The sequence below is a fragment of the Haliotis cracherodii genome, unplaced genomic scaffold (genome assembly GCF_022045235.1).
Source record: "Haliotis cracherodii isolate W230 unplaced genomic scaffold, xgHalCrac1.p SCAF_7, whole genome shotgun sequence".
In the NCBI taxonomy this organism is placed as follows: Eukaryota; Metazoa; Mollusca; class Gastropoda; order Lepetellida; family Haliotidae; genus Haliotis; species Haliotis cracherodii.
The window spans coordinates 9040949-9062150 of record NW_027266330.1 but is presented as its reverse complement, the minus strand read 5'-3'; the positions used below and the strand labels follow the sequence as shown (position 1 = coordinate 9062150).

Here is a 21202-nt window from a genome sequence, read left to right as displayed (position 1 = left end):
ACATTAGGATCCGGGGTAGAATAGGTCTTCAGCAACCCATGCTTGCCGTAAAAGGCGAATATGCTTGTCGTATGAGGCGACAAACGGGATCGGGTGGTCAGTCTCGCTGACTTGGTTGGTGCATGTCATTGTATCCCAATTGCGTGGATCGATGCTCATGATGTCAATTAATGGATTGTCTTGAACAGACTAATAATTCGAACCGCCGTCATATACTGCTGAGTGCGGCGTTAAACAATAAACAAACAAACAAACAATAGATATATTGCATATGTATAATGGGGATAAAATGAACCATTATTGACAACTGTACCCATTACATTTGATTATGCGTCGTACATATGTAAATAGGGTTGTTCAACAGACTACTGCCTGTTTACAACAAGTGTCATGTTTAGTTGTCTGTCTATCTCTTTCTCGGGTATATTATTCTCATAGCTTAATCAGGGTTATAGGATCAGTTCATTCTTGTTATAAGGGTAGTTAGATTATTCCATTTTAGGATAACTCTTTTACTGTCTCGGTCAAAGGGCCGAAGGCTAGTTCTTTGTCTTGATTGGTGATTATACATATCTATGTCACCAGCCATCATAAAACCTCTGACCACACTCACTATCACAGCACTGCACCACAGTACAAGTTCACAGGTTAGTTGATATTATTACTAGTATTACTTAGTAATCTAATATTTGTGATATTGTAAACTGTTACTGATTAATGAGGATGAATGTTATGAATGGGTTCATGAAACAATATTTATTAATGTTAGATTCCAGTGTAATGGTTGTGCACTATTTTAATCTAAAAGCATATTATAAGCTTTATCTGTATAATTATTTTCTGATATGTAATAATCAGGAATATTGTAATCATGGACATATTGCTATTTAGGAAATATATATGTTGTCTGCGTTGTGTATTCATGATCCACAATGTGAATAGTATGTGAATGTTATTTATCATGTAGGCTTCTGCATACGAGGTGAGGTGAGGTGAAATGGGGTTTAACGTCGCGTCCAAGATCATTGCACTTATATAGCGACGTGCATGTACGTGTGTGTGTTTGTGTGGCTGCTTGTACTAGTCCGGACTGATGCCGATTTATAGTGCTAGCTCACTGAGATACCATGCCGCAGTTTAACATGAATTCCCCACTCAGACACAGTATACTGACTCCGAGCCGACCAGTCCTTGTTTTAGCCCCTTAATGCCGAGCGCCAGACAGGGTAACAACAAGTACCATCTTTTAACGTCTTTTGGTATGACGCGGTCGGGGATCGAACCCCGGACCTTCCACTCTCCAGGTGGACGCTCTACCACTAGACCACGGAGGCGGTCTGCTGCATACGACATACTGGAAGGGTTGGCCGCCACTCAGGCTGAAAGCAACGATCCTCTGCGTGTCTTGCAAACACGCTGCCTTTTTTTGTCAATGCAGATAATTCTCAATACAAATCGGCGTTACCAGTCAGATCGGAAGGGTAGCATTCTGGTTAAAGCGTTCTCGACGTCACGCCGCAGACCGGGTTCAAATCCCCATGGGTAAAATGTGTGAGGTCTATTTCCGGTGGCCCTTGTCATGATATTGCGGCGTAAAACCATATTCACTGACTTAATTGCCCTCCTTCCCGATACATCGATATGTATGTTCATCGTTCTCAACACAACGTGTGGGCCACTGTGGTTGTTGACTTGCCTTTGCATGTGTTGGCGATGGGTGCCACCGGTGGGACAGGATACGCTCGGGTATAGTCGGATATAGTCGGATATAGTCGGAATCGTACACTCTGAGAGAAAGTTAAGACTCGTTAGGATCGACACGTTAGAAAAGTCGGTCAATCTGCCATGGTGGGTTTACGGCGCATGGAATCATATCCGACTGATTAAGAGTCATATAATATTTAAAAAAATACCGAATCACATTTTTAACCGCTTACATTTGTATCCGTATACATTTCTCACGACACATATCATCCTGGGGAATGCTTCAGATCGAAAACAGACATACAGGTTTGGAATCCATGATGGCGGTTACCGCTACCGTTTTTTTTTTAACGAATCCCCATTCAAAGTTCAGTTGCAAATATGGACTTGATTATAAATATACATTGTATTGCAAGGTGTACATATACGTGCATTGTAACATGTGCTAAAACATTGTATATTCCTACACCATGACGATTATAACAATGAAATACGTTCTAAGTATATCACTATAGTTTACAATTGTATGCCACAAATGGTGAATCATTATAACGATGCTATGAAGAAGCAATATACTCGTTTAATTAGTATCCGATCAGCTTGATAGAACCTTTTAATCCACTGTACAACGGGCTTCGTTACCTGTGTGCTATTTGGCATTGTTGCTGTACATTAAGCTTCATCTAATTGTCTACGAGCGTATATGCTCTAGTTATCTATTACCTGTTGTTGTCCATGTTAATCTGCTGCTTATCACAGCATGCCACGCATATATAGACCGTCATTACTTGGTTGTAATTAATGGTTAAAACTCAGAGATATATTACATTCCGAAATATACTCAGTCAGTCCTTGAGCAGGTCAATGGTACAATAAATAGGGTTCACCATTTCAAGTGAAAAAAAACTGTAGGATTTCTATGCAACTAAACAATGGGAGCCAACTGATAATTGGCGCTGATTGGTGATAAGCAATAGGCAGCGCTAGTAGTTGTGAAGAACGGGGCGCAATAGCCTAACTTATAACTGTATTTTATAAAATTTTATGGCAACAAATGTAAAAATTTTAGTGACCCTCTCATACAATATTTTCTTTTTTTATTACCGCTACGTTGCCTTTTCTGCCCAGCGGAATCTGTTTCCTCGGATAATCGAGAGGTTAGTTATGCGGTTGACGTTTGATATTTATCACTGGAAAGTCATCATGAACGATGTTCTAAATTTATGAGCTCCGACTTCGGCAGACTGATCAAGAAAGCAAGAATCGACACTCGGATATGGGCCTTATCTAACCATTAAAGGTTTCCGGTCTTAGTGACAAAGGGTGTGGTCAATTGCAGAAGCATTGGCACCGATATCAGCTTTGGGGGTATCTAAACAAAACTGATTTTTCTTAGCAGCTCATGAAGCTGAAATGTTGAAATGTTCTCATATAACTCAATATCACTACACATTATAGGCGTATCTTCAATCATACCATAAAGTCCTTTCACATGTGACATGTCAACATGAGTTCACGAGTACATCGATAGTAAGAAACGTCAAGATGTGAAAAAGGATTTCAGTTGACAGACTTGTAAGTTCAAACTCTATTTCAAATTGACAAAAGTGCAGTCGCAACATTGGTTTATCTCCACTGAAACAATTGGTTCGATAAGATCGGTAGATTTAGTTTCAGATTGTTTTAACTCCTTTTGGCATAGTGAGTGAGTGAGTGAGTTTAGTTTAACGCCACTTTTAACAGTATTCCAGTAATATCACGGCGTGTCTGCTTAATGTGTGAGGAAAGCCCGAAGTACGTGATGCAGGTCTCAGACGTTTACCACTTCGGTGAAACCCACGAGCACGGGTATGGCGCTGTCAAACCTAGAAACATAATAGAGGCGAATCATACGTTTCCGACGTGCCCAAGGGACGCAACTCTGCTCACCGAATTGCCTCGCCTTGGAAGACTGGGCCACCCGTGCCCCAGAAATGTATTAGAAGTTATATAATAATGTATAATCACCCAATAACTTGAATGTTACCAAAATTGGACTTAGAACAATTTAAGGTCTAAGCCCTGATCATCAGACGGGCGGGGACGTTTTGCATAGTTTGGTTTATCACACGTTCCGAGAGAACGAACAACACATCTACTGCTAACATTAGCGTAATTGAGAGCTGTCAATTATCCCAAGTAAATAGGATTTAGATGTAAATATTGTAAATGGCCATTGTGATAAGCCATGCTATGATAAATAACAGAGCTCGTGTTAATTATTGCGTGTATGCCTGAATACACCCCAATACATATCAACAACTTCAATTAAATTTTAAGATGAAAAACAACTCCAGGCCTGATAAATATTCCATATAAGGTGAGGTGTCAGATCAACAACAACACACAGCAAGGATCAGCCATCACATCTATTGTCCACAAATGAAAACTAGCTGACCGACCCTGCTAATCATCGTTACTGAAACAGCTGGCGCACGATTTGCACGTGAATACTGTCGCCCTTTGATCGAAGTTCGTTGTTGGGCCGACTTCTGCAACAGTTGAAACTGTTTTATGTACCGGAATCTTGCTTAATCGTAAGTAGACAGATATTCGAGACTGTAGGTATGTATATGTTTGTTAAAAGGAACATGTTTTAAAGTACAAACAAGTTTTAGTTCGACCTCATGTGGCAAGAGCATGTTTTTGAAGGAACAGCTGAAATATGATGCGATGAGATTTATAGAATGTGATGGGTCTTTGCGGGTTTTGATGGATCATTTAGACACGTTTAACGAACATGTGTTCGTGTTTCACACTTCATGTATGTTTGTTTAATCAAGGAGGATTGAACACGTTCCTACGGAGGCCCATATGGGCCTTCCCATTTTTATATTATTGTTAATAATGCAAGATAATATCTTGTTAATTCAAGAAACGTTTATGAAAATGCAAGAAACTAAGGTGAAAATTCAAGCTCAGTTGACAATTCAACTAACTAAGTTGAAAATTGCACGATGTTGAAAATTGCACTATGTTGAAAATTCAAGATGGCTGAATTGTGCAAATGAAGGTTTCACTTTCTGCTTGCCAGAAAAGAACGTGGACATTCAAGATAAAATATATATAATGTGTGGCCATAATGGACTTCCATAGGTGGCGAAACACATCCTTCAGTAGAAGACCATATATCAAACAGATAGAGACCATACCTCGTTATCATCAATCCAAATTGCGTGGACCGATGCTCATGATATCAATCTCCGGATTGTCTGGTCCAGACTCGATTATTTACAGACCGCCGTCATATAGCTGGAATATTGCTTAATGCGGCGTTAAACAACAAAAGAACCAACCAACCATACCTCGCAAAAGAGAAGCAAACAAAAAAATTATCTATCGCGCTGTCCGCTACGAGCGTCGCCTTTTAGAAAGTTATGACAGAAAATTAACAGAATTTTTTTTTTAAATAACTCCGGTGTAAAATTTTCAAAAGATCTACGAGATCTTTAGAGGGTCATACCATTGAACATAAATGTCAAAGAACAAATTTTACGAGGTCGAACTTATTCAAAACGTATTTGGCCGTATATATTATAATGAAATATGAAAAGCATATTTCCATGTAGTTGTTGAAATTTGACGGTGACAAATACATATACATCTAAATATTTTGACATGTTGTATTGAAGCGGAGGTGAGTGAAGCTGGTTATTTATGACAGGGTATATGATTGTTTTGTTGTTGTTGTTGTTGTTGAACTCCTCACTCAGCAATATTCCAGCTGAATGGAGGCGGTCTTTAAATAATCAAGTTTGATTGAGATGTTGGCGTTCGATTAGGATGCGATTTAGGCATGGGACTGACCTATGTTAAGCTTCATTGCAGGTAATGATAAAAAAGTAAATATAGAGCGTGCGTGCGGGCGAAGTTTTATGAGATTTCCGTAATATCGCAATATGTATTGCATACTTCGAACAGCGAATGATGGTAGTGAGATGCCGAGCAGCCATCGAGGGCCCGGTTTCAGCAGACATTGTGCCTGTCACTGTGACATTTTAAACTTCAGAACCATGTGCACATTGCACTGATTCCTTGAAGTGATTTTAACCCACTGCTATCGTAAGGGGCCGACAATTTGATATTCTTGGTGCCTGGGATTTTATCGAAGAAAATATATTGTTCCCGAAATAATTAGCCTTCAGAATGTTGAAACACGAAATTTTCTGCCGCGAAAAGAATATTGCTGCAACATGTTTGTCTAAAAGGTATTCTGGTTTTGCGGGTATTTCTAATCTCCTCCCTAATCTCACGCCAGAAACCTATGATTGTGGGTTCGAATCCCCGATTATGTTTCTAGGTTTGTCAGCACCATACGCGTGCTCGTGGAGTTCCCTGAAGTGGTAGACGTCTGAGACCTGCATCACTTCGGGCTTTCCTCCCACATTAAGCTGGCACATTATAAAATTGCATTCCTCTATTCCCATTTCAGAAACATGTCGAGCCTCTCATTCGTATGCTACATTGTTTTGACAAGTGTCACCATGAACGTAAGTAAAACAAACAAACAAACACAATGAAATGTTTATCAATCTCACAGTATAGTCTATACAGTAGTCCATTCATTTCCGAAGCAGGGTAGACACATGGTTTTACACCATCCCGATAAACGCAGTCTGGATTAAGACCCGTGAAGATCCAGGGCAGAAGAGGTCTTCAGCAACCAATGTTTGCCGTAACAGGTGAGTAACGGGACCGGGTGGTCAGACTCGCTGACTTGGTTGGTGCATGTCATCGTATCCCAACTGGGTTGATTGATGCTCCTGATGCCAGTCACGGACGTGTCTGGTCCAGATTCGATTATTGACATACCGCCGTCATATAGCAGTGACATTGCTGAACAACAAACAAACAAGTATGGATGGCGACGGAGCGTTGTTTCCTTTGACAGTAACGTTCGCAACAAGAACTTGGATTCTTGGGATCTGGATAAACGAAGCTTCACTATATCACGAAACATGTGAGGATTGCCCGAACTATGTTACGACCGGATCTTAATTCTATGCTTATTTTTTTTCCCTTTTAAAGTATTTCTCTTTTTGCTTTTGTTTGTTTGTTGTTTTACGCCGCACTCAGCTATATTCAAGCTATATGACGGCGGCCGGTATGGACCAGACAATCCAGTGATTACCACAATGCGCATCGATCAACATAATTGGGATCGATGACATGCATCAACCAAGAGAGCGAGGCTGACCACCCGATCCCGTCGGTCGCCTTATACGACAAGCATTGTCACCTTTTACGGCAAGCATGGGTTGCTCAAGACCTATTCTACCCCGGATCTTCACGGGTCGATTTATGTGATGAACAAAATATTTCACGATGGTTGTCAACTACGTTGTCTATCCCATCTATTGGCATCATTAGAATTGATTTAGCCATGAGGGATGATGTCACTTCTAACCACGACACATTACGATATAACAATGTATTTATCAACCACCATTTAATATCCTCCATGTAAATATCCTCTGTTCTTGCTTTTCTCAGTCTCTCTCTGGCGAACATCATGAAGTCGTAACTCTGCTGGTGAGTATGGTGTTTTGTTTGTTTATTGTTTAACGCCGCACTGAGCAATATTCCTGCTGTATGACGGTGGTCTGTAAACAATTAAGTCTAGACCAGACAATCCAGTGATTAACATCATGAGCATCGATCCACTCAATTGGGACACGATAACATGCATCAACCAAGTCAGCGAGCCTGACCACAAGATCCAATGGGGTTTGCTGAAGAACTTTTCTAACCATGGTGGGTATGTTGCGGCACTGAATCAACTGTTGCCTCTCTGTGATAAAAATGATCTTAAACACAGACGTATCGATGCTCATGATGTCAACCACTGGGTTGTCTGTTCCAGACTCGATTATTTTGCAGACCGCAGAGATACAGCTGGAATATGTCTGAGTGCGGCGTTAAACAACAAACAAACATAGACTTTTTTCTTTAATTTGTCTTAGCATTACGATCGCTTTGTGGAATGCAATCATTGTTTACAGAACTCATTGTGAGCATCCGATTGTCGAACTTTTCATCTTCCCCAGGAAAGGGTGTTTACTAACTAAAAAAGTCCAGTTTCCGTCTTTGCCGAACTAGGCTGGAATTCCGGAGTTACATTTTGTCTGGACTTAACGAGTCCTATCAAAATCGCGTAACGAACTAGACATCTGGTTTGTAAACATCGATTTTAAGGTGCAGATTTCCGTCGACTGCAGAATTTGCAAAGCGTGTGTACCTTCAAGTGGGCGTCGACAGATATATGCATTTCTAGTCTCAGGAGACGATTAACTTGGGAACCTCAGGGTAACGGGCCAGAATTGGTCCCTAGCAATCAACCCTGGTCGTAGGTGACGACTTGATGGATAGGATGGTTAGGCTCAGTTGATTACGTGTCAATGTAGCTCGACAGCGTGGATTGCTGCTCACAATATCAATCACTAGATTGTTGGGTCCAGTCTCGCTTATTCATACACCTGGAATATCGCTGAGTGGGGAGTGAAACGAGAAACTTTACGTAAAAGATATCTGATGTATCTGTTTATCTGTGTTCCGACAGTGAGTGTATTGATCAGACCTAGACTTGCTTAGTGTGTTTCACCATGACATTGCTGCTCTGTCTTCAAGTGATGGAGTACGTGTTCTGTTCTAGGAGCCGCCATTTGTGATGGAGAAGACCACTCAGCCCCCCTCCAACACCAAGAAGTATGAGGGGATGTTGATCGACATCCTGGACGAACTCGCCCGTCGCCTCCACTTCACCTACAACATACGCGTGGTCTACGACGGCAAGTTTGGCTACGAAGCGGAGCCAGGGAAATGGAACGGACTTGTATCGGAGCTGATCAATAATGTAGGAAAGACGAGAGCTTGGTTATCTTTTTAAATTAATGCCTCCATAACTAGCATCCCGGTGGAGAATAGCACACACACCCCTCCCTCCCTTCCAAATACGTCTTGCTTGTCTACTAGATGGGTTCGGGGCGAGACTTGGCGACATGTTTGACTGCCTGTGATCGTGCGGCGATGGCGTGGCTCGCTGCTCATGATGTCTCTCACTTGTTTGGCTGGTCCTCCTCGATTATTTACAGGCCGCCATTATGTAGTTGAAATACAGCTGAGTGCGGCATGATACAATATTAACTCAGAAACTGCCTTGTAACGAGGTCTGTCCTATAACCTCTAAACCGGCCTATTGTCTTCAATGTCTCAAATCAAGTTGTAAAGTGAATGGAGAAAATGCAGTTGGTTGAAGTTTGTCATCAGGAACTTATTCCAAGAGCTGTTTAATCCCGAACAAGGATTTCATAAATGTACTATTAGTTGTTTTTTTGCATTCAAGTTCAGTTTATGCATCAAAGTTTACGTCATAACTTTGGGTCTCCCGTACTGCAACTTGCTTAAGCTACCAACTTATTATCTTGATTAATTTGGACCGCCCCTTGTGGATAAGGCGTCCGCCCTGAGAGAGGAAGTTCGGCGGTTTTAACTCCAGCCGCGTCATTCAAAAATACTTTAAAAGATAGCACTCTTTGTTTTCCTGCCTGACACTCGTCATTTAGGGAATATAACAAGGACTGGTCGGCTCGGAGTTTGTATACTGTGTCTGAGTGGGGTATGCATGTTAAACTGCACTATCGTAGTGGGCTAGGCTATATAAAAAGGGCATTTTCCGGACTAGTACCAGCAGGCATATACGCACGTTGCAATATAAGTGCAATAATCTTGAAGGCTACGTCAATGCCCATTTTACGTCACCTCTTGATTATTTTTGAACCATTACTAAAACACCTATGGTCAAACAGATTCACCATCGATGGCTCGATCGGGAGATACGGGATAAAGTTGGTCTTCAGCAACCAATGCCTGTCATAAATATAAGAGCCGACTAACGGGATCAGGTGGTCAGGCTCACAGACCATCCCATTGAGCAGATCGATGCTCACGATATCAAGACTCGATTATTTACAGACCACATTAACTGCATTGTAACGATCTGTCTTGCGTGTAGCTGGAATATTGCTGAGTGACGTAAAACAACAAACAAAAAACAGCATCGGTACAACTCCTTGTTTGAATACATATAGAAAGTTACAGTACCTTAAAAAACAAAATCCGCATGAAAAACAAAAGTGGTTTTCAAGTCATATTGGCACATCTACGAGTTTGACCCTTTAGACAATGATTTCAATCACATGAAAATCAACTGATACGTCTTCTGATCATGAATTTGTTTGAAAACCTGAGAAATATATATTGAGTTTATCTTCCTCAGAACTCTGACCTTGCGTTGTCGCATCTGACCATCAACTCTCAGAGGGCAAAGGTGGTTAAATTCACGCAGCCATTCATGTTAGCCGGCCTTCGCATCCTGTACCGGCCACCCGACCCGTGGACGAATCAGGAGCCTTGGTACATCATGCTTACGCCATTCACTGCCGGACTTTGGGTAGTCATATTTGTCTTGTGGCTTGTGATTGGCTGCTTATCATACGCCATAGACAGATTCAGCCCCTTTGAAGACAACTTAGGACAACGAGTCAATCATGTCGAGTGTAGAGGACTACTCTGTGGAAAGCTATACACCCTGTGTTGTATACTCGTCCAGCGAAGTGAGTACTTCTTGCCGTCGGGTGTCTTCGTGTCACTCCTCTCGTGCCCTCATTTAAAGTTACGGAAAGACCCGAGAAGTGACGGATGTGATTGTTCTGTCAATCGGAAATATTGATTATTTTATGGGATATTGCTTGTGATGCAAACTTATCTAAGTTTCTGGTTATTTATTTTTAAAGACGTTGATATAAGCGATGCTATCTTCATTATTTTGTCTGTTGCTCCTTCTTTATAAACCTTAGGCACAGAGTTACTGTTTGGGATAATATGATCGTATAACTTGTACAAATTTTGAATTTCCTTTGGTGACTGACCCACGATGATTTCAGTCAGAAAGTGAGTCAAATTGAAGGATATCAAAGTAAGATCAACTCTGCTGAGCGTTTAGACATTGTCAAGTTTTTGTTTTGCAAAAATCTCGTGCGTGCTTAATTTATGGTTCCTTCTATTCAGTCCTATAAATTGCAGACTGATGCCCAACCACCCTCTTTAAAACTACTTTCCAGTTTTGAAGTGATTAAGTGAGTTGGGCTTATCGCCACCTTTAACAGTACTGGTGTTCCAGTTATATCACGGCGTGTCAGCTTAATGTGGCAGGAAAGCCCGAAGTGATGCAGGTCTCAGACGTTTAACACTTGGGTGAAACCCACGAGCACGGATGTGGTGCTGACAAACGTAGAAACATAATTGGGGCGAACCGGGATTCGAACCAATAATCAAAGGTTTCTGGACGTAACTCTGCACAGCGAATCGTGCCCCCTTCCAGTTTTGACTGTGTCCTTGTTTATTCACGAGCCGTGTCTGAAAAACCCTGTTGGGATTCCGAGTCAGAATGCTGATCGTAGAGAGCGACCAAATTAATACATTACTGGATCTTTAGACCCGGACCCGGATTATTTTATGGCCTCTGTCATACATCATGAATATTGCCGAGTGTGGCGTTTAACAACAACAAACAAACAAACAAACAAACACCGGTTTGCTTGGTCAAGATTCAACTAATTACAGACTGGCTTATTGCCGAGTGCGGCGTTAAACAACAACCACGCACTCACTCCCGAGTAAAGATGTCTGTCCTGTATTACATCCATTAGTTGTCAGGTATCTCTGGGTGTTGGGTCCCTGTGGAGATACTGGTTAGACTTGTTCTGCAGCAACCCAGGCTTGCTTAAACAGTCGTCTAAGGGGATCTGATGGTCAGGCTCGCTGAGCAATCCTTGCTTGCCGTAAAAGGCGACTATGCTTGTCGTAAGAGTCGACTAACGGGATCGGGTGGTCAGACTCGCTGACTTGGTTGATGCATGTCATCGATTCCAATTGCGTAGATCGATGCTCACGATGTCAGGCGTTGGATTGTCTGGTTTATTCTCTTGTTGTACAGACTACCTTCATGTGGCTAGAATAGTACTGAGTCTGGCGTTAAACGACAAACAACAAGACCGGTTCAAGTTCCATATTGGATGTCCTAATTCCTGTAATGAGCATCAAATCGATATGACGCTGACCCATCCCTTTGCTCTCTGCAGATCACATCAATTCCCCGCGGTCTCCCTCTGGGCGCTTCCTGGCCTCCATCTGGTGGCTGTTCTGTATTCACATCCTCATCACCTTCACCGCCAGCCTCACCGCCATCTTCCTCTCCCGCGACACCGTCAGCCACGGCATCCCCTTCCACAACTTTGACGAGCTGTCGCGCCAGACGCAGGTCCAGTACGGCGTGTTCAAACCAAGCCTCACTCTCGATTACTTCAAGTACGTCGACGCTCACTCACTCACTCACTCACTCACTCACTCCTCCAGTCACTCACTTCTCCAGTCACTCACTCCAGTCACTCACTCCTCCAGTCACTCACTCTCTCACTCACTCCTCCAGAAACAAACTTCTCCAGTCACCCACTCCTCCAGTCACTCACTCCTCCAGTCACTCATTCACACAATCACTCCTCCAGTCACTCACTCACACCTCCAGTCACTCACTCCTCCAGTCACTCATTCACACAATCACTCCTCCAGTCACTCACTCACACCTCCAGTCAATCACTCCTCCAGTCACTCATTCACACAATCACTCCTCCAGTCACTCACTCACACCTCCAGTCAATCACTCCTCCAGTCACTCATTCACACAATCACTCCTCCAGTCACTCATTCACACAATCACTCCTCCAGTCACTCACTCACACCTCCAGTCAATCACTCCTCCAGTCACTCATTCACACAATCACTCCTCCAGTCACTCATTCACACAATCACTCCTCCAGTCACTCACTCACACCTCCAGTCAATCACTCCTCCAGTCACTCATTCACACAATCACTCCTCCAGTCACTCACTCCTCCAGTCACTCACTCACCCAACACCCACGAATGAATGAATGAATGAATGATAACGTTTCTGTCAACAGGAACTCCGAGAAGCCGATGGTGCAGAGAATGTGGCAGGCCATGAATTCCTTCCATCCTAGTGTCTTCATCAAAAGTACCAAACAGGGACTGGACAGGCTGAGACAGGGGAATGGCAACTTTGCGTTCATCATGGAGGGCCCCCTGGCGGAGTTCGAGGCCGAGAAAGAACCCTGTGACCTGGTTGTCCTTGGAACCCATATGGACGAACAAGCGTATGGGTTTGCGTGCAGGTAGACGGCGTTCCATCCTCTAAATCAACATTTGAATCTTGTCCTTGATCTAACACACCTGGTGATTTGTGGAATAGGTTCAAGCCGAGGTGTTTCACAGACACTCGTAGGTAGAATTCCCTGCCCCTGTTCTCCATGCGTGTGGTGAGAGCAGGATGATATCGTCTGGTCGATGTTAAAAATTTAAAGCTAGACAAACCAATAGTTGATAACTTAATAGTTAGGTCAAATATTGTCGGTATGATGCCACACATTTCGTCTGTGACAGAGCCTGGACACATGGTTCCTGGGGGCTGTCGGGTAGCCTATAGGCCTAGTGGTTAAAGCGTTCGTTCGTCACGCCGACGCCGCGGGTTCGATTCCGACATGGGTACAATGTGTGAAGCCCATCTCTGGTGTCCCCTGCCGTGATATTGCTGGAATATTGCTAAAAGCGGCGTAAAACCATACTCACTCGAATGGTTCCAGTGTTCGTCGCTTCGTTCGAATACCGGGACACCCCAATTGTGTTTCTAGGTTACAGCACCATCCACGTGCACGTTAGTTTCAGCAAAGTGGTCAACGTCTGAGACATGCATCACTTCGGGTTTTCCTCCCACATAAAGCTCACACGCCGTGTTATGAAAATTAAACTTAAAAAGCGGCTTTAAACCCAACTCACTCACTTACCCTTTCGAGAAGCATCAGACACTTGTAGCCTGTTAAAGAAAACCTGGAAGATTGATAGTCTAAAAGTCAGCGTCCATGTCCATATAGGGAAGAGTGTGAGTCATTCAGTTTAACACCGCTTTGAAGATTGCTTTGAAGATTATTCCCGTTATATTACGTGCCAGAGTGCGTAGAAATGCCCCGTGAAGATCCGGGGTAGAATAGGTCTTCAGCAACCCATGCTTGCCGTAAAAGGTGACTATGCTTGTCGTAAAAGGTGACTGACGGGATCGGGTGGTCATGTTCGCTGACTTGGTTGATGCATGTCATCGGTCCCAATTGCGTGGATCGATGCTCATAATATTAATCACTGGATTGTCTGGTCCAGCCTCGATTATTTACAGACCGCCGTCATATAGTTGGACTATTGCTGAGTGCGCGTAAAACAACAAACCAAACCAAGAAATCCCAAAATGATGCAGGTTTGTTTGTTTTGTTTGTTTGTTGTTATACGCCTCACTCAGCAATTGTCTTGCTATATGACGGCGGTCTGTAAATAATCGAGTCTGGATCAGACAATTCTGTGATTGACATCATGATCCACGCAATTGGGATAAGATGACATGCATCAACCAAGTCGGCGAGCCTGACCACCCGATCGCGTTAGACGCATGTTACACCAAACATGGGTTGCTTCTGACAAATTATAACACGGGGGCCCAAAACCTAAAGATACCTCACAACAAATGGATGTAATACAGGACAGACATATTTAATCGGGAATGTAAGCGTAATTGGAATACGATGACATGCATCAACCATGTCAGCGAGCCTGACCACCCGTTCCCGTTAGTCGCCTCTTACGACAAGCAGAGTCACCTTTTACAGCAAGCACATGTTGCTGAAGACCTAGATCTTCCACGGATCTTCACGTGTCAGGTCTCAGACCTTTACCACTTTGGTGAATCCCCCTAGCACGTGTATGGTGCTGACAAACCTGGAAAACATGATCAGCGCGAATCGGGATTCGAACCCACGATCATAGATATATTGGTTTGCCCAAGGGACACAACTCTGCACAGCGCCTTAGACGACTATGCAACACCCCCTTGTCCCAAATAACAATAACCCAACAAGACTGAAAGTATTGTATTTTCCTCAACACAGTTGGGAAGGAAATCTCTGTGATCGGATTGACCACAAACTCCTCGAGATGAGGGAGGATGAGTTTCTCTACAAGGTCAAGGTCAAATGGATGTACAGCGGGTGCAAGGACAAACGGCAGCAGGAAGTCTTCTCAGGCGGTCTCTCCTACCTTGACACGTTTGGTCTCCGGCTAGGTGGCGCTGCAGCGAAGAGCGTCACTCTCAGAACCTTCGGTGCGGGGTTCCTGGTCTTGTTTGTAGGACTTGCGGTCACGATTCTCATCCTAGGGGCGGAAGTGACCTATGCAAGGTCACGGAACGTAACGGTAAGATGTCATGAATAACGGTACTTATATCAGTCGTATTACGATATGTCAGCATAATGTGGGTGAGTGAGTGAGTGAGTATGTTTTTACGCCGCTTTTAGCAATATTCCAGCAATATCACGGCGGGGGACACCTGAAATGGGCTTCACAAAATGTACCCATGCCGGGAATCGAACCCGGGTCTTCGCCGTGACGAGCGAACGCTTTAACCACAAGGCTACCCGACCGACCCGCGTAATGTGGGAGGTCGTCATGGCCAAACCCACGAGAAAAGAGATTGGTGCTGACAAAGGTTCGTACACGGAATCAATTTAGGATTCGAACTCACGACCTGCGGATCCGCAAAACTTATGAAAATATGAACATCGTAAACCACTTAGCACAACCTTCCTCCATCCCGTCTTCATCGCAAAAATTCTTCTGCATTTTGTTTCCCGATGCCTGACGTACCTTCTAGAGAGTGTTTGTGATTGATATGTTTGTTTGTTTGTTGTTTAACGCCGCCCTAAGCAATATTCCAGCTATATGACGGCGGTCTGTAAGGAATCGAGTCTGGACCAGACAATCCAGTGATTCACATCATGAACATCAATCCACGCACTTAGGTCGATGACATGCATCAATCGGGTCAGCGAGCCTGACCACCCGATCCCGTTAGTCGCATAGTCACCATATGATTGATATGAAAACCAATGCGACGATGAAGCCAAACTGACTCACTATACTTTAGTGAGAAGGCCTATCGTTTACGAATGTCTTTTCCGAAATGACCGCCTCCGTGGTCTAGTGGTAGAGCGTTCGCCTGGAGAGCGGAAGGTCCAGGGTTCGATCTCCGGCCGCGTCACACCAAAAGACGTTAAAATAGGGTAGAATAGGTCTTCAGCAACCCATGCTTGCCGTAAAAGGCGACTATGCTTGTCGTAAAAGGCGACTAACGGGATCGGGTGGTCAGGTTGATCGTTGATGCATGTCATCGTATTGCAATTGCGTGGATCGATGCTCATGATGTCAGTCACTGGATTGTCTGGTCCAGACTCGATTATTTACAGACCGCCGTCATATAGCTGGAATATAAACCCCCTCTAACTTCACCTTTTCCGAAATATCCGTTGTCATGTACTAACTCGTAGGTAAAGTGAAGTGACTAATATTCATCTGTTTCAGACCAAGTTCCCCGTGCATCAACCCATGAGAGACGAAGGAAGGGACCCGATCTGTGGAATCTCAACGAACAAACTCATGAATGATGATCCACTTTCATAACATACTTATTACAGACACATACTCTTCTCCTTATCTTTGTTTTTTACATTGTTGTGTATGCATTCATAATCAGATTCCAGTGTTCTTTATTTCACATGGGCACAATGTTTGATTTACCGTTTTTCTATTTTTGTTATACGATTAAACTGGATGTTATGCATTCATTGATACCCTTAGTGTTGTTACGTGATGTTTGATATGTAGAGGTATCCCAATTTACTACCCGGGTACCCACCCCTCTATTACCCGCCCCTACCCGGGTACCCGCTGTAGGCCTCAAGAGATAGGTACAAAATATCCGATTGGAAATATAATAGTTTGACTGTAGCCCTGGACAAAATGTATTTAGATACACGTATAAAACGATCTGGTCATGCATACACTGAAGTTGACTGAAGTTTTATCAGTATTCAAACATATACAAGTCTGGGTTCATAGTTAGAAAGAAATGCGAACATTAGTGACTTGTAATGTAACCATATAGTTTAAGATCATTTTTGTCAGTCAACAATATTACATGACCAACCACGGGTCCGGGTAGTTCTGTGGGTACCGGGATCCTTCTCAGTACCGACCCGACCCGAGTACCCGAGTTACCCCTCCCGGTCCTAGTATGCATAGAATTGAATTGTGAAAGAGTGAAATGACCACACCAGATTTATGTTGCTCTGTTTTTATTTATCTGAATCAGAATTTCTGCTCGGATTGGCAATGTCAAAACAAGGGAATTTGGGAAAGAAGTTTAACTTAAGCGTCAGGTATGTCGATGATCTGTTATGGCTCAATATCCATCAAAAGCCAATTACCTTCCACTGATCTACCCACCTGAAGTAGAATAAAGGAGACCAGTGAGACCGCTTCATCTCGTGTTAAGATCTATGCATAAAGATTCAGATTTGCAAAACTCTGCACAAGCCTGTATGACAGGAGATATGACTTCAACTTTACAATATTCAACTTTCCATTTACGTGGAGCAGTATTCCTGCAGCTTCAACATTTGGTGTCTACATGTCACCACATTTGAGTACAATCAAGCATGCTATTTCTGTGAAGATTTGAAAAAGCGTCACACGACTCTTGCTCAAATGTTTTCTGATCAAGGTGACATCATTCAAGGCCTCAGTAAAGGTTTAAAAAAATGTCCAAATTTGACGCATCAGAGCCAAAATGATGCCGATGCAATTCCCTATTTCGACTATTATCGTTTGTTTCCGTGTTATTCAGTGAAAAATTGACTTACCTTTGCATGTGTTTGTGATGGGTGCCACCGGTGGGGCAGGATACGTTTACCTTTTGTAAAATCGAATCAGCTTTTAGAAGAACTATTTTATAACTTTGGTGCTCTTTTTAATGATAGTCACCTTATTCTTAGTTGACTCAGCATAACAGACATATGCTATGAAGGCTATGATAAAACACGGGGACTTCAGAAACATCGATCCCGGTAATTCTTCATTCAGACAGGCATCGTGGCAGTGGAACAAATCTGATATTAATGCGGTTGAACAGAACAATAGTGTCTAGAGTGAGCGTACAGGATAAAAGTCTGGTTATTGATTACCAACGACGCATTGTCGGAGATTATTGAGTATATTGACTGCTACATTCGTCAGAGAATGTCCCTTTTCCCGACCATCAAACCGTGTCTATACACTAGCTATAGCTTGGAATGGAGTCAGGAATGTGCGTTTCCTTCGTTATGCATTGGTTATTACGTAAAAAAAACTCTTTGCCAATCATCGTTTGATCTGAGGAAAAATGACAAGTTACAGTTGATCGAAAAACGTGTTATACAACCAATCAATGAAACTAGGGTCTTGCACGAGCTGAACTCTCAGACCCGCTCTCTTGATTAAACCTGTTTCCGGTGGTGTTGGGTGAACGTCAACCATTAATCAATTCCACCTGCACACCCTTGTAGATGTGTTCAAGTCAAGCCCAACTTTACTGCCTGTTACATTATTTACACTGAGGCCTTGTCCTCTGAAGCGCATCAGACCGCCTCCGTGGTCTAGTGGTAGAGGGTCCGCCCGGAGAGCGGAAGGTCCGGGGTTCGATCCCCGGCCGCGTCATACCAAAAGACGTTAAAAGATGGTACTTGTTGTTACCCTGTATGGCGCTCGGTATTAAGGGGCTAAAACAAGGACTGGTCGGCTCGGAGTCAGTATACTGTGTCTGAGTGGGGAATTCATGTTAAACTTCGGCATGGTATATCAGTGAGCTAGCACTATAAATCGGCATCAGTCCGGACTAGTACAAGCAGCCACACACACACACGTGCATGCATGTCGTTATATAAGTGCAATAACCTTAGACGCGACGTTAAACCCCATTTCACCTCACCTCTAAAGCGTATCAATTCGCTGTGCAGAGCTGCGTTCCTCAGGCGTGCGAGAAACCCATGATTGTGGTTTTTAATCCAAGATTCGCCCTTGACTTGTTTCTTGGATTGTCAGCACCAAATCAAATCTCATTAAAAACATCTTTTACCTGACCAAACTTTTTACGGCCCGGTCTATAAAAAGGATCTTTACCAACCCAAGTCGGAAGTTTCTATTTATAACCTCGACAGTGCATCTGTTTGGGTGTAGATGCCATGCCGCTCAGCAACTATAGGATGTATAAGATATCCACAACATGTAAAGCGCAACTTTTATTATTGTTCATTCGGAACTGTCCCGGATGAGGAACATCTGTTGCAATTCCAGGTTAGAGTTGCTCCCCATCATCACATGCTGGTCGTGAGACTTGACATGATGGATCAGGCGGGCATGTCTGTGACACGGTACTGCGCGCCATCGTACCCGGACAATGTGGATCATTGCTCTTAATATCAACCACTGGATTGTGTAGTCCATATTCCAATAATTACCGAGAACCATCATCTATTGCCGAGTGGGACGTTAAACAACAAAAAATCCAAATTAGTGATATGTTTTATGGGAGGCCCTTAATTCTATGATTGTATTGTATGTGTGTTGGGAGTGTCAGCACCAAACCCCTTCTGTTTCATCAGCTACTGTGTGTGAGGTGCAGTCCACCTTATTGTACTTGTATTGCCTGCACTGACAAGTCGATCGCCGGTCCCGCGTGAGTTGGTCAAAGCGTCACAGGGTACAGAAGGCATCAGATAAGCACAAGTGGGTTGCCAAAACTTATAGAGTATTAATTGCATACGTCACTAACATTTTCCTATGAAATAACTGTAATTGTGTGTCTACGGTATGATTAAAGATGCACATACACACACATACATACACATACACACACATGCATACACACATACACACACCTGCTAAACACATACACACACATACACACACACATACACATTAAAAGGTGTTCCTTCTTACTCTGCCTGATTCTCGGCAGAAAGAGGATACAGCGCGGACTGGCAGGTTCGGAGTCAGTAGACTGTGTTTCAGTGGGATACACAGCAAAATATTCTGCGGCATGGTATCTCACCGAAACTCCGGCAGAAATCCAGATAGTGCAGTCAGCTGCATACACATACACACACACTGAAGATCCAGGGTACAATAGGTACATACATACACACATACACACAAGAACACGCATACGCTCATACACACGCATACACACAAGCACACACACACTCATACATACACGCATACACAAGCACACGAACACACACATACAAGCACACACACACTCGTGCATACAGAAACACACAAGCACACACTCATACACACACAAATACGCACACACATACACACACGCACACACAAATACACATACAAGACACACACATAAACACACAGCTACTGATACACATACACACATACACACACGCGCACTTATACGCATAAACAATTACACACATACACATAGACACACATACATACGAACACACACACGTGCATGCACGTCGTTGTATACGTACAATAACCAAGAACGCAAGGACTTTAAACCCCAATTCAGTCACGCAAACCTAAAGCACCGTCATTGTTTCATATTAAAATGCAACGGTTATCTACAATTGTAAGTTATTTTGCATCGATTGTCTCGGTATATTTTCAAAGCTGGTGCATCGTTCACGTTATTACCTCCGCTGTGACCAGCGCCTGCTGATAATGCATAGTCTAAAAACATATTCACATTATATGAAGAGTCCTTCTGTATTTATATGTGAATTGTCATCCCCAATACTTTCTTCTCAGGCGCTGAATTTATTAAACAGTTATATAGAATCTATATTATGTTACATCTCTTATCTGTTTCTTTTTAGCTTTCGTTAGTGTCATAAATGTTGTCTCGTGCTCAAAGTTTTCGGGTCAGGGATTCAGTGTGAACAAGTAAACAGTTGATATACTTTTATAGATTGTTGAGATGGTGAGTAGTTGAGTTGAGTGTAACAGCATTTCTGAGATACCAGGCCAGAGTTTAACATGGATACCCAACTCAGACACAATACACAGACTCGGGTCGTCAGGCAGGGTAACAACAACTACCTCTGATAGGACAGGAAACGGATTTGTAAGTAAACGGATAACGGCGTATTTGTTTCATCGACCTTTTCTTCTTCAATAAAACTATGGGCGGTCGGGTAGCCTAGCGGTTAAAGCGTTGGCTCGTCACGCCAAAGTTCGATTCCCGACATGGGTACAATGTGCGAAGCCTATTTCTGGTGTCCCCTGCTGTGATATTGCTGGAATATTGCTAAAAGCGGCGTAAAACAAATACTCACTCACTCACTTTAATACAACTATGTTTGTTTCTTCAACGTTGATATTCTGAGAAGTTGAGAAGTTGATAGTTAGGCACACTGCGACGACGAAACAGAAACCGCAGACGGCGAGAATTTGTA

At 43.1% G+C, this 21202-nt stretch overlaps 1 protein-coding gene across 1 annotated transcript; it reads left to right on the top strand.

Annotated features, from left to right (window-relative positions):
- The first annotated feature begins 4252 nt into the window (after positions 1 to 4252).
- Positions 4253 to 16373, top strand: LOC139449085 (glutamate receptor ionotropic, kainate 3-like). Its single transcript, XM_071230548.1, has 9 exons — positions 4253 to 4280; positions 6176 to 6233; positions 7237 to 7275; positions 8396 to 8596; positions 10019 to 10355; positions 11883 to 12108; positions 12761 to 12991; positions 14807 to 15110; positions 16275 to 16373. Exons 2-9 carry the CDS (start codon positions 6180 to 6182, stop codon positions 16371 to 16373), a joined length of 1491 nt encoding a protein of 496 aa, XP_071086649.1. The 5' UTR covers positions 4253 to 4280; positions 6176 to 6179.
- Positions 16374 to 21202: the final 4829 nt, after the last annotated feature.

What these genes read in the sequence shown, in the direction of transcription:
- LOC139449085 (XM_071230548.1), top strand. Translation starts at nt 6,180, where the DNA reads ATGTCGAGCCTCTCATTCGTATGCTACATTGTTTTGACAAGTGTCACC. An exon ending in TTGTATACTCGTCCAGCGAA is followed by an intron (nt 10,356 to 11,882) that starts GTGAGTACTTCT and finishes TGCTCTCTGCAG; the next exon opens with ATCACATCAATTCCCCGCGG. An exon ending in CTCACTCTCGATTACTTCAA is followed by an intron (nt 12,109 to 12,760) that starts GTACGTCGACGC and finishes TTCTGTCAACAG; the next exon opens with GAACTCCGAGAAGCCGATGG.